The 15,106-nt window shown below is 49.2% G+C and overlaps 1 protein-coding gene across 1 annotated transcript in view; it reads right to left on the bottom strand.

Moving 5' to 3' along the window:
• Nucleotides 1-15,106, bottom strand: part of EIF2B3 (eukaryotic translation initiation factor 2B subunit gamma) — a gene marked incomplete in the record, with an annotated part of 35,051 nt that overhangs the window by 4,849 nt on the left and 15,096 nt on the right. Inside the window, 5 exon segments of the mRNA XM_073591503.1 lie at nucleotides 454-644; nucleotides 1,656-1,762; nucleotides 3,444-3,533; nucleotides 11,026-11,137; nucleotides 13,736-13,895. Coding sequence (XP_073447604.1) covers nucleotides 454-644; nucleotides 1,656-1,762; nucleotides 3,444-3,533; nucleotides 11,026-11,137; nucleotides 13,736-13,895 — 660 coding nt within the window.

Genomic DNA, 15,106 nt, shown 5'->3' with positions numbered 1-15,106 from the left:
GGGGGCTTCAGTAACCAAAACTGCAGTGTTTATCCTCATGACACAACACAGGAAGCACCTACATGGTTAACAGAGGACGGAATTAAAATTAGACTTGGGAAACTTAACATTAACCACTCGCCGACCAGCCGCCTTCATACTGCGGCAGGATCCCACGAACCGATGTAGCTGTACGTCGTTCCCTTTAAGCGGGATAGCAGGCGTGCGTGCGCTGCACAGCGGGGGTGCCGATGCTCATGACCGCCAGCCACGAGTGATCGGGGGCTCGACAGGCAGAACAGGGACGCGTGGGAGAGCCCGGTAATGGGACCTTTACAGAATTACTAATGGCTGCTTGTCTACATCAAAGGTGCGTTATTTCTGACCAGATTTCCGCTTCAAAAGTCCCTCCCTCACAGATATGCATGATACGGCCGACACCGATGAGAAGACAACCCCGTACCGGGAACCCACCTGCTTGTTGGCCTCAATGTACATCCCCAGGCTGTTCACTCTGCAGCACAGCTCATTCTGGGCCACGTGGACGTAGCAGCGCAGGCGGCTGCCGTGGTAAGGTTCCCGCATGTCACCGCGGTGGTCGTTCCAACTCGATTTACTCAGCGCTGTTTCGAGGAGCTCATCGTGGGGTATAAAGCTGTAGATGTCTGTCAGGGGGGAACAGAGCAGAGAACACAGGAATGTTAGCAGCAGAACCTACGAGTGGTACCGGTAATCTGTCAGAACATTCCCCTTCACACCCATTTCTCTATGGCTTAGGAAGACACTGAACTGCATGGCCACCATCTTTATTATAGCCACTCCCTGTACTACACCCCACCCCCCAGACAAATGTCTGAACCTCTACTGTTCACTGTTCACATCAGAGACCCCCCCTTCATGTCAGAAGCCCCCCATCACATCAGGGCCTCCATCACATCAGAGGACCCCCATCAGGTGAGGAGGACAAAGACAAGTGTGTCTTGTCTACAGTCAAGCATGGTGGTGGGAGTGTCATGGTCTGGGCCTGAGTGCTGCCGGCACTGGGGGGCTACAGATCATTGAGGGAACCATGAATGCCAACATGTACTGTGATATACTGAAGCAGAGCATGATCCCCTCCCTTCAGAGACTGGACCGCAGGGTAGTATTCCAACATGATAACCACCCCAAACACACCTCCAAGACCACCACTGCCTTGCTAAAGAAGCTGAGGGTAAAGGTGATGGACTGGCCAAGCATGTCTCCAGACCTAAACCCTACTGATCATCTGTGGGACATCCTCAAACGGAAGGTGGAGGAGCGCAAGGTCTCTAACATCCACCAGCCCTGTGATGTCATCATGGAGGAGGGGAAGAGGACTCCAGTGACAACCTGTGAAGCTCTGGTGACCTCCATGTCCAAGAGGGTTAAGGCAGTGCTGGAAAATAATGGTGGCCACACAAAATATTGACACTTTGGGCCCAATTTGGACATTTTCACTTAGGGGTCTACTGACTTTTGTGAGATACTGTATATATACTGTGTGTGCATCTATCTTTTCTGGCCCACCACATCCTTACATAGAGGAGCGGCGGGGTGACATTAGGGAAAGGCCCCCGGACAAGGATGGTCTGATCTAGGAGCGGATATGAGAGAACGATGACGGTGGTGGACATTAATTTATACCGGTTCCTCACCCTTCGCTCGGGTCTCTTTGTCCAAATCCTGTTCCACCTTCTTATGTGAGGAGAACTGTTTACGGACCAGGTAAGGTACCAACTCCCGTCGGATGGAGGAGAAGAAGCTGCAGAGGAACGAAAAGAGGTAAAAACTCAACACAAATACACAAATAGAGATATTTCAATTAGAGACGACGTCTAACTGGTATCATTATCCAATGGCTACCGATATCACTTAGAGACCAGATCCCCCCCCTCCCCCGACAGCTTCTGTCTTCCCACCCATTCTGAGAGATCAGACCCCCCCCCCCCCCCCCATTACATTCGCCATCATATAAATAATAAACCCAGCAAGCATGGCAGGAACCCCTCATAATGGGCACAGCGGGTGTACAGACCCGGGAACTCAGCACAGGGATGGTGGGAACCCCTCATAATGGGCACAGTGGGTGTACAGACCCGGGAACTCAGCACAGGGATGGTGGGAACCCCTCATAATGGGCACAGCGGGTGTACAGACCCGGGAACTCAGCACAGGGATGGTGGGCACCCCTCTTAATGGGCACAGCGGGTGTACAGACCCGGGAACTCAGCACAGGGATGGTGGAACCCCTCATAATGGGCACAGCGGGTGTACAGACCCGGGAACTCAGCACAGGGATGATGGGAACCCCTCATAATGGGCACAGCGGGTGTACAGACCTGAGAACTCAGCACAGGGATGGTGGGAACCCCTCATAATGGGCACAGCGGGTGTACAGACCCGGGAACTCAGCACAGGGATGGTGGGAACCCCTCATAATGGGCACAGCGGGTGTACAGACCCGGGAACTCAGCACAGGGATGGTGGAAACCCCTCATAATGGGCACAGCGGGTGTACAGACCCGGGAACTCAGCACAGGGATGGTGAGAACCCCTCATAATGGGCACAGCGGGTGTACAGACCCGGGAACTCAGCACAGGGATGGTGAGAACCCCTCATAATGGGCACAGCGGGTGTACAGACCCGGGAACTCAGCACAGGGATAGTGGAACCCCTCATAATGGGCACAGCGGGTGTACAGACCCGGGAACTCAGCACAGGGATGGTGGGAACCCCTCATAATGGGCACAGCGGGTGTACAGACCCGGGAACTCAGCACAGGGATGGTGGGAACCCCTCATAATGGGCACAGCGGGTGTTCAGACCCGGGAACTCAGCACAGGGATGGTGAGAACCCCTCATAATGGGCACAGCGGGTGTACAGACCCGGGAACTCAGCACAGGGATGGTGGGAACCCCTCATAATGGGCACAGCGGGTGTATAGTCTCGGAAACTCAGAGAAGGGATGGTGGGAACCCACTGACATGGGCATGACAAGTGTACAGAATTGGGAAGGAACCTAAAAAAAAAGTCTCAGAGATAGAAGACGTGGTCTCAAGGGTTTAAAGTTTCAGCATCAACTGGTTTGCAGCAATCCTTTAACCCTTCCTGGCCGCAATCTGCCTATTAATGTTCCTCAGCACCATGCGCCATGCTGGGGATAGATTAATATTACGCCTTCCCTCTGAGAGCCCCCAGAGTGGTTCCTGATCAGGTGGTCATTAGCCATCTATGATATAATGATCACATGCAGAAAACAAGCCTTCAGATGCCAATGCAGCCTGAAGGAGGCAATACTCATCTATTTAATACTGTAAATGTCAGATCTAATTACGGTATTAATAAAATAATGTAACAAAAATTAAACAAAAACTTTTTTTTCTCACAGCTCCATTATATGACCAGTATAGATGCAAACATTGTTCAGCGGAGATTACGTACTCATTGGCCATGAGGTAGTCCACCACATATTTGCGCAGGCAGTACAGGTGTGCGTCCACCATGCCCATCTTGATGTGAATCCGGGGGTACCTGCAACAAAACAGGGGAGGTGCTCACTATGGATTGAGGATGAGACAGCATCAAATAGTTCATGAAGTATAAACCAACTTAGAATTCCCCCAGACAACTAAGTATTTTGGAACATATGTGTCTATTTTTGGTTAGCCTTTTGTATAGTGCCAGAGTGGGGCCGTTTGGCTCAGTATGCTGATCAGGCCTCAAGGGCAGTTGGCGACAGGGTTCAGATGGCCTCTATAAAATACAATGCACCCCTTACAGCCATAAACCTTTACCATGGTGAGTACTTTGGTGAACGACTGATGGATGGCACCACCAAAGAGGTCCAAAAAAGGTGAAGTCTCACCAACACACCGTGTAGAATACCAAAAATGTGGTCATTTGTGACAGACCACCACGGTGCAATGTTTTGGGGCCACTGAGGACCCCTTCCTCAGGCAGTAGTTACAGAAAAGAACCTGTCTTACATGATTTGGTAGTGACACGTCTCTCCTGTCTCACTGCCAGTTGAAGGGCTCCCAGTATTTGTGTCAGATGAGGATTGACGGCACAAATTCTGGTGCTACTGCTTGAGGATGGGGTGCTCAATGGCACTCTGGTGGTGCCAGTCAATAGTAGCTCACCAAAGCACCCAATATGGTGCCATCCATCAATAGTTCACCAAACCCAGTACTGTAAGTGTCTATGGTTGTAAAGAGCCCACTGGACCCTGGCCAACCCTGGTCAACTGCCTTCAGAGGCCCAATCAATTGTGGATGGCCTACCATGTATAACGGGGCCAACAAGGAGCACCCAAAGGCAGCCAACGCGTTTCAGGGGCCAAAACAATCCCCCTCAATCAGGGCCCCTGTACAGGATTCAATTATACTTAGATTACACAATTCAGGTGACCTCTATATTTTAGGATGGGCTCCATTTTATAGCGTGCAGCTGAACCTAAGCCATCGGGCTGAGCCAAGGACTTCTATTTGTATCAGCTGGAGATCTAAGAACTTCTGTTTGTATCGGTTGGGGTTCTAAGGACTTCTATTTGCATTGGTTGGGGTTCCAAGGAATTTCTTGTGTATCTTGAGACTCCTATTTTTATCAACTAGGGATCTAATGACTTCTGCTTGTATTGGTTGGAGATCTAAGGACTTCCATCTGTATTGGTTGGAGTTCTTAGTCCAGCAGCTTGCCCCACCTATCCTTTGGATGGTCTACCAAGCACCCTGATTGAGAAAAGTTTGGCCAGGCATACCCAGGGGCCATTCAAGACCCGGGCTTCCTCCACAGCCATCTCCACGCTTTGGGTCTGCAATGATAGGGATTTATGGGAAGTCAGCAGAGACAGCAGCCATAATACAACATTAACCTCCTGCCAAGACCAGCTCCATCCTCCCGATCACTGGGGATTATGGAAAAACTGGAAGCTCTCTGCGCTTTCCTCCAAATTCCCGCAGAATTCTGTTTATCGGAGTTTTCATCTTCCTAACACCTAATTAACATTCATTGACTAATCCCGGAGAGTGGAAGGGGAACGTTATCGGGCTCTGTGGAATGTGATCTCCCCGGAATTTATAAACACGAGGGAATATACATGAGATCACCAGAGCCTTGTGCAAGTGGAAGAATTCCGACACCATCCGGGAATTCCCAACAAGACAGGAAAATCCAGCGATTCTCCAGACTCTGCCAGCCGGGAGGAGGTCTATATCCACTCACCGGACACTTTATTAGGTACACCTGTACAATGGCTCGGTAACACAAACTGCTAATCAGCCAATCACATGGCAGCAACTCAACGCATTTAGGCCTCTAGACATGGAGAAGACGACTTGCTGCATCAGAATGGGGAAGAAAGGGGATGTCAGTGACTTTGAACGTGGCATTGTGGTTGGTGGCAGACGGGCCGGTCTGAGGATTTCTGGGATTTTCACACACAACCATCTCTCAGGATTACAGGGAATGGTGGGAAAAAGAGAAAATATCCAGTGAGCGGCAGTTGTGTGGAGGAAAATGCCTTGTTGTATCTATGCCACCAAGAATGAAGGCCAAAGGGGGTCCAACCCGCTACTAGCAAGGGGGACCTAATAAAGGGGGTCCAACCCGCTACTAGCAAGGGGGACTTAATAAAGGGGGTCCAACCCGCTACTAGCAAGGGGGACCTAATAAAGGGGGTCCAACCCGCTACTAGCAAGGGGGACCTAATAAAGGGGGTCCAACCCGCTACTAGCAAGGGGGACCTAATAAAGGGGGTCCAACCCGCTACTAGCAAGGGGGACCTAATAAAGGGGGTCCAACCCGCTACTAGCAAGGGGGACCTAATAAAGGGGGTCCAACCCGCTACTAGCAAGGGGGACCTAATAAAGGGGGTCCAAGCCGATACTAGCAAGGGGGACCTAATAAAGGGGGTCCAACCCACTACTAGCGAGGACCTAATAAAGGGGGTCCAACCCACTACTAGCAAGGGGGACCTAATAAAGGGGGTCCAACCCACTACTAGCGAGGACCTAATAAAGGGGGTCCAACCCACTACTAGCAAGGGGGACCTAATAAAGGGGGTCCAACCCGATACTAGCAAGGGGGACCTAATAAAGGGGGTCCAACCCACTACTAGCGAGGACCTAATAAAGGGGGTCCAACCCGCTACTAGCAAGGGGGACCTAATAAAGGGGGTCCAACCCGCTACTAGCAAGGGGGACCTAATAAAGGGGGTCCAACCCGCTACTAGCAAGGGGGACCTAATAAAGGGGGTCCAACCCGCTACTAGCAAGGGGGACCTAATAAAGGGGGTCCAAGCCGATACTAGCAAGGGGGACCTAATAAAGGGGGTCCAACCCACTACTAGCGAGGACCTAATAAAGGGGGTCCAACCCACTACTAGCAAGGGGGACCTAATAAAGGGGGTCCAACCCACTACTAGCGAGGACCTAATAAAGGGGGTCCAACCCACTACTAGCAAGGGGGACCTAATAAAGGGGGTCCAACCCACTACTAGCGAGGACCTAATAAAGGGGGTCCAACCCACTACTAGCAAGGGGGACCTAATAAAGGGGGTCCAACCCGATACTAGCAAGGGGGACCTAATAAAGGGGGTCCAACCCGATACTAGCAAGGGGGACCTAATAAAGGGGGTCCAACCCACTACTAGCGAGGACCTAATAAAGGGGGTCCAACCCGCTACTAGCAAGGGGGACCTAATAAAGGGGGTCCAACCCGCTACTAGCAAGGGGGACCTAATAAAGGGGGTCCAACCCACTACTAGCAAGGGGGATCTAATAAAGGGGGTCCAACCCACTACTAGCAAGGGGGACCTAATAAAGGGGGTCCAACCCACTACTAGCGAGGACCTAATAAAGGGGGTCCAACCCGCTACTAGCAAGGGGGACCTAATAAAGGGGGTCCAGCCCACTACTAGCAAGGGGGACCTAATAAAGGGGGTCCAACCCGATACTAGCAAGGGGGACCTAATAAAGGGGGTCCAACCCACTACTAGCAAGGGGGACCTAATAAAGGGGGTCCAACCCGCTACTAGCAAGGGGGACCTAATAAAGGGGGTCCAACCCACTACTAGCGAGGACCTAATAAAGGGGGTCCAACCCGCTACTAGCAAGGGGGACCTAATAAAGGGGGTCCAACCCGCTACTAGCAAGGGGGACCTAATAAAGGGGGTCCAACCCGCTACTAGCAAGGGGGACCTAATAAAGGGGGTCCAACCCATTACTAGCGAGGACCTAATAAAGGGGGTCCAACCCGATACTAGCAAGGGGGACCTAATAAAGGGGGTCCAACCCACTACTAGCAAGGGGGACCTAATAAAGGGGGTCCAACCCGCTACTAGCAAGGGGGACCTAATAAAGGGGGTCCAACCCGATACTAGCAAGGGGGACCTACTAAAGGGGGTCCAACCCGCTACTAGCAAGGGGGATCTAATAAAGGGGGTCCAACCCACTACTAGCAAGGGGGACCTAATAAAGGGGGTCCAACCCGCTACTAGCAAGGGGGACCTAATAAAGGGGGTCCAACCCGCTACTAGCAAGGGGGACCCAATAAAGGGGGTCCAACCCGCTACTAGCAAGGGGGATCTAATAAAGGGGGTCCAACCCGCTACTAGCAAGGGGGATCTAATAAAGGGGGTCCAACTCACTACTAGCAAGGGGGACCTAATAAAGGGGGTCCAACCCACTACTAGCAAGGGGGACCTAATAAAGGGGGTCCAACCCGCTACTAGCAAGGGGGATCTAATAAAAGGGGTCCAACTCACTACTAGCAAGGGGGACCTAATAAAGGGGGTCCAACCCACTACTAGCAAGGGGGACCTAATAAAGGGGGTCAAACCCGCTACTAGCAAGGGGGACCTAATAAAGGGGGTCCAACCCACTACTAGCAAGGGGGACCTAATAAAGGGGGTCCAACCCGCTACTAGCAAGGGGGATCTAATAAAAGGGGTCCAACTCACTACTAGCAAGGGGGACCTAATAAAGGGGGTCCAACCCACTACTAGCAAGGGGGACCTAATAAAGGGGGTCCAACCCGATACTAGCAAGGGGGACCTAATAAAGGGGGTCCAACCCACTACTAGCAAGGGGGACCTAATAAAGGGGGTCCAACCCACTACTAGCAAGGGGGACCTAATAAAGGGGGTCCAACCCACTACTAGCAAGGGGGACCTAATAAAGGGGGCCCAACCCGCTACTAGCAAGGGGGACCTAATAAAGGGGGTCCAACCCACTACTAGCAAGGGGGACCTAATAAAGGGGGTCCAACCCACTACTAGCAAGGGGGACCTAATAAAGGGGGTCCAACCCGCTACTAGCAAGGGGGACCTAATAAAGGGGGTCCAACCCGCTACTAGCAAGGGGGACCTAATAAAGGGGGTCCAACCCGCTACTAGCAAGGGGGACCTAATAAAGGGGGTCCAACCCGATACTAGCAAGGGGGACCTAATAAAGGGGGTCCAACCCGCTACTAGCAAGGGGACCTAATAAAGGGGGTCCAACCCGCTACTAGCAAGGGGGACCTAATAAAGGGGCTGGTGGGTGGATATATTATAACTGTCATACATTATTGCACGTCCCCCTATAGAATATATTCGGTGTATATAATGTACGGGGCGCGGTGAATCTGGAAGTTTTATAGAGAATTGGAATATTTGGGGAATGATTCGGAAAGATTCTTTTTTTTTTTTTGGAAAACTTTTGCAATCTGCATTGTTCTCGGGTCCTTCCCCTCCCCCGCACTCAGATGATCGCACCACCCAGGAAGGACATCTGTCTAGAGATGGAGGAAACGCTCTGCGTGTTCGGTCTCCAGCCAATCAGAGCCTGTGGTGTCTTTCTGAATCGATTATAAATGTCGGGTGCTGCCATCTGTAATGTGAGAGGAGACCGGAATGGCAGGAGGAAGCCACACCTGCAGGATGACCTGTGACCTTTGAAGTAATTGACCTGTGACCTCCGTCCATCATAAAGGGGATCGCAAGTCAACCTTGCGGGACCTTTGTATGCCGCTCCGTGTGCGTCCAGCCGTGCGCCGGGGGGGGGGTCATGCCTCTCCTCTGTGTGTGTATATATATATATCTCATTCTAAAACTTCCCGCCTCCCCTGTGAGCGACCTCTGCGATTATTTCAGAAATGTTCGGTCAGATATATTACACTCCACTACAACACTGCGCCGATTATTAATGTGACCAGTACCGAGAATTTATTCTCCGCCAACCTCAGAACATTCAGAACACGCCAAGTCAGCAGTATTTGAAACGTGACGCCGATATTGATGTTATTAAAATAATTTAATAAGTGGAAGAATTTTTACTTTTATGTATAATAATAATAATACTAATAATTATTATTAAATATTGCAACTACTACTACTAAATACATGTATAAATAATACTAATAATAAAAAATTATGTTAATAATAATGTTAATAATTATACAAAAATAATATTAAAAAATAGGATAATATGCAATGTAATTATACATAAATAATAATAATTATAATAATATTATTATGATGTATAAATTAGGTCTGATAATGATAATAATAATTATTATTATTACACAAAAATATTAGTATTGTTACATATAATAACAATACATTATTTTAATTATTATTCATGTATAATATTATTATTATTATTCATAAATACTGCAACAACTAATAACAACTATAAATAATAATAATAATAATAATAATAATAATAAGTTAATATTAATTATACAAAAGATCATATTCAATCTAATTATTATTATACATAAAAAAAAATATTATTTTTGTTTTTATGTAGAAATTATGTCTGATGATAATTATTATTATTATACACAATAAATATTATTGTTACACATAAAAACAATGCATTATTTTAATTATTATTTATATATAAATATTATTATTCATAAATACTACTACTATGTATAAATAATAAACATTATTTATGAGTAATAATAATTATGCATTACTAATAATAATAATAATACATATGATCATATGCAGTCCAATATTATTATATTATTATTATACAGGGTTTATATGGCGCCACCAGATTGCGCAGCGCTTTACACCATGAGGGCAGACATTACACTTACAATACAGGAGGAATCAGAGGGGGGCCCTATACATAAATAACAATAACTATTATTATGTATAAAAATAATAGATGATGGATCACCATGGCTGGCATGACTGAATACAAACTGGAACAAATGTTTCTGTTTGTCTCATATTATATATTTTTGGTAAATCTAAAGCACATTGTATAGAAATTGTACGAACCGCCCCCCCTCAATCATGTATGTGCCTCCCTCTCTGAGCATTTATGTGCCTCCCCCATCTGATCGTGTACGCCCCTCCCCCATCTGATCATGTATGCGCCTCCCCCATCTGATCGTGTACGCCCCTCCCCCATCTGATCGTGTACGCCCCTCCCCCATCTGATCGTGTACGCCCCTCCCCCATCTGATCGTGTATGCCCCTCCCCCATCTGATCGTGTACGCCCCTCCCCATCTGAGCGTGTACGCCCCTCCCCTATCTCAGCGTGTACGCCCCTCCCCCTCTGATCGTGTACGCCCCTCCCCCTCTGATCGTGTACGCCCCTCCCCCTCCGATCGTGTACGCCCCTCCCCCTCCGATCGTGTACGCCCCTCCCCCTCCGATCGTGTACGACCCTCCCCCTCCGATCGTGTACGCCCCTCCCCCTCCGATCGTGTACGCCCCTCCCCCTCTGACTGTGTATGCCCCTCCCCCTCTGACCATGTATGCCCCTCCCCCTCTGATCCTGTATGCCCCTCCCCCTCTGATCCTGTATGCCCCTCCCCCTCTGATCCTGTATGCCCCTCCCCCTCCGATCGTATGCCCCTCCCCCTCTGATCATGTATGCCCCCTCCCCCCGCCGATCATGTATGCCCCTCCCCCCTCCAATCGTGTATGCCCCTCCCATCTCCAATCATGAATGCCCCTCCCCCTTAACTGACATCATACCAGCACCCCCATTCCCAGCCCCGCCCATGTCTTCCACCAACCTCTGCAAGATGCGTTTCTTCAGTTTCAGCCCGTCGTCCAGATCCTCCTCATTGGCCAACAACAAAAGGCGCGAGTCGCTGTCGTCCACCCCGATGAAGTCCCGCTCTTCCACTGACAGAAATCACCGACAATATGGAACATCAAAACACTGAAGTCTGGAGACCACCATAGTGACCCCCCCAAACCAACCAACCGACTTCATATAAACCGATCAAATTCACTAACACTTTGAGATTTCTAACTTATACTAGTTGTGGGCAATATACCCGATACAGGGGCCCCCCAACCCCGACCCCCAACGTCACAGAGGATCACACAGAGTACAGGAGATGATCAGAGACTGCAGACATAATACAGGAGATGATCAGAGACTGCAGACATGGTACAGGAGATGATCAGAGACTGCAGACATAATACAGGAGATGATCAGAGACTGCAGACATAGTACAGGAGATGATCAGAGACTGCAGACATGATACAGGAGATGGTCAGAGACTGCAGACATAATACAGGAGATGATCAGAGACTGCAGACATGATACAGGAGATGATCAGAGACTGCAGACATAATACAGGAGATGATCAGAGACTGCAGACATAGTACAGGAGATGATCAGAGACTGCAGACATGATACAGGAGATGGTCAGAGACTGCAGACATAATACAGGAGATGATCAGAGACTGCAGACATAGTACAGGAGATGATCAGAGACTGCAGACATAATACAGGAGATGATCAGAGACTGCAGACATGATACAGGAGATGGTCAGAGACTGCAGACATAATACAGGAGATGATCAGAGACTGCAGACATAGTACAGGAGATGATCAGAGACTGCAGACATAGTACAGGAGATGATCAGAGACTGCAGACATAGTACAGGAGATGATCAGAGACTGCAGACATAGTACAGGAGATGATCAGAGACTGCAGACATGATACAGGAGATGATCAGAGACTGCAGACATAGTACAGGAGATGATCAGAGACTGCAGACATGATACAGGAGATGGTCAGAGACTGCAGACATAATACAGGAGATGATCAGAGACTGCAGACATAGTACAGGAGATGATCAGAGACTGCAGACATAATACAGGAGATGATCAGAGACTGCAGACATAGTACAGGAGATGGTCAGAGACTGCAGACATAATACAGGAGACGATCAGAGACTGCAGACATAATACAGGAGATGATCAGAGACTGCAGACATAATACAGGAGATGATCAGAGACTGCAGACATAATACAGGAGATGATCAGAGACTGCAGACATAATACAGGAGATGATCAGAGACTGCAGACATAGTACAGGAGATGATCAGAGACTGCAGACATAGTACAGGAGATGATCAGAGACTGCAGACATAGTACAGGAGATGATCAGAGACTGCAGACATAGTACAGGAGATGATCAGAGACTGCAGACATAGTACAGGAGATGATCAGAGACTGCAGACATAATACAGGAGATGATCAGAGACTGCAGACATAATACAGGAGATGATCAGAGACTGCAGACATAGTACAGGATATGATCAGAGACTGCAGACATAGTACAGGAGATGATCAGAGACTGCAGACATAGTACAGGATATGATCAGAGACTGCAGACATAATACAGGAGATGATCAGAGACTGCAGACATAATACAGGAGATGATCAGAGACTGCAGACATAGTACAGGAGATGATCAGAGACTGCAGACATAGTACAGGAGATGATCAGAGACTGCAGACATAGTACAGGAGATGATCAGAGACTGCAGACATGATACAGGAGATGATCAGAGACTGCAGACATAATACAGGAGATGATCAGAGACTGCAGACATAATACAGGAGATGATCAGAGACTGCAGACATGGTACAGGAGATGATCAGAGACTGCAGACATGATACAGGAGATGATCAGAGACTGCAGACATAATACAGGAGATGATCAGAGACTGCAGACATAATACAGGAGATGATCAGAGACTGCAGACATAATACAGGAGATGATCAGAGACTGCAGACATAGTACAGGAGACGATCAGAGACTGCAGACATAATACAGGAGATGATCAGAGACTGCAGACATAGTACAGGAGATGATCAGAGACTGCAGACATAATACAGGAGATGATCAGAGACTGCAGACATAATACAGGAGATGATCAGAGACTGCAGACATAGTACAGGAGATGATCAGAGACTGCAGACATAATACAGGAGATGATCAGAGACTGCAGACATAATACAGGAGATGATCAGAGACTGCAGACATAATACAGGAGATGATCAGAGACTGCAGACATAATACAGGAGATGATCAGAGACTGCAGACATAGTACAGGAGATGATCAGAGACTGCAGACATAATACAGGAGATGATCAGAGACTGCAGACATAATACAGGAGATGATCAGAGACTGCAGACATAATACAGGAGATGATCAGAGACTGCAGACATAATACAGGAGATGGTCAGAGACTGCAGACATAGTACAGGAGATGAACAGAGACTGCAGACATAATACAGGAGATGATCAGAGACTGCAGACATAATACAGGAGATGATCAGAGACTGTGGAGGACATCGTTGGGGCCCGAAGTAAACAATGGCGCTCTGTAATCTGATTCATTCCTCCAGGCTGTTGGCACAATACTGACCCCCCTCACCCCTCCCCCCCAGTACAGACATGACCGGTGGACACAACTTACCGGCCTTCTGCTTCCCCTTCTGTCCTGGGACGTGCTCGCTGGGTTCCGCCGCCTTCCTCATCAGCATGGAGAGTGTGGCGTTGTGGGCGCGGAACAAGTCAATGACCTCATGGAGCGCCACTTCCGTTATCAGGTCACAGCTGACAACCAGGACGTCAGTCTGACGGAAACAAGAGGGGGAAACATCGGTAATAATAACAGCTGGGCGGGTCCTAGGATTATCACTGATCAGGTGGGCGGGTCCTAGGATTATCACTGATCAGGTGGGCGGGTCCTAGGTTTATCACTGATCAGGTGGGAGGGTCCTAGGTTTATCACTGATCAGGTGGGCGGGTCCTAGGTTTATCACTGATCAGGTGGGAGGGTCCTAGGTTTATCACTGATCAGGTGGGCGGGTCCTAGGTTTATCACTGATCAGGTGGGCGGGTCCTAGGATTATCACTGATCAGGTGGGCGGGTCCTAGGTTTATCACTGATCAGGTGGGAGGGTCCTAGGTTTATCACTGATCAGGTGGGAGGGTCCTAGGATTATCACTGATCAGGTGGGCGGGGCCTAGGTTTATCACTGATCAGGTGGGAGGGTCCTAGGTTTATCACTGATCAGGTGGGCGGGGCCTAGGTTTATCACTGATCAGGTGGGAGGGTCCTAGGATTATCACTGATCAGGTGGGCGGGTCCTAGGATTATCACTGATCAGGTGGGCGGGTCCTAGGATTATCACTGATCAGGTGGGCGGGTCCTAGGATTATCACTGATCAGGTGGGCGGGGCCTAGGTTTATCACTGATCAGGTGGGCAGGTCCTAGGATTATCACTGATCAGGTGGGCGGGTCCTAGGATTATCACTGATCAGGTGGGCGGGGCCTAGGTTTATCACTGATCAGGTGGGCGGGTCCTAGGTTTATCACTGATCAGGTGGGCGGGTCCTAGGATGATCACTGATCAGGTGGGCGGGTCCTAGGATTATCACTGATCAGGTGGGCGGGGCCTAGGTTTATCACTGATCAGGTGGGCGGGTCCTAGGTTTATCACTGATCAGATGGGCGGGTCCGAGGATTATCACTGATCAGGTGGGCGGGGCCTAGGATTATCACTGATCAGGTGGGCGGGGCCTAGGTTTATCACTGATCAGATGGGCGGGTCCGAGGATTATCACTGATCAGGTGGGCGGGTCCTAGGATTATCACTGATCAGGTGGGCGGGTCCTAGGATTATCACTGATCAGGTGGGCGGGGCCTAGGTTTATCACTGATCAGGTGGGCGGGGCCTAGGATTATCACTGATCAGGTGGGCGGGTCCTAGGATTATCACTGATCAGGTGGGCGGGGCCTAGGTTTATCACTGATCAGGTGGGCAGGTCCTAGGTTTATCA

Source organism: Aquarana catesbeiana, linkage group LG07 (assembly GCF_042186555.1).
Source record: "Aquarana catesbeiana isolate 2022-GZ linkage group LG07, ASM4218655v1, whole genome shotgun sequence".
Taxonomy (NCBI): Eukaryota; Metazoa; Chordata; class Amphibia; order Anura; family Ranidae; genus Aquarana; species Aquarana catesbeiana.
The sequence above is the reverse complement of the archived record's forward strand: the minus strand, read 5'-3'. Positions and strand labels throughout refer to the sequence as shown.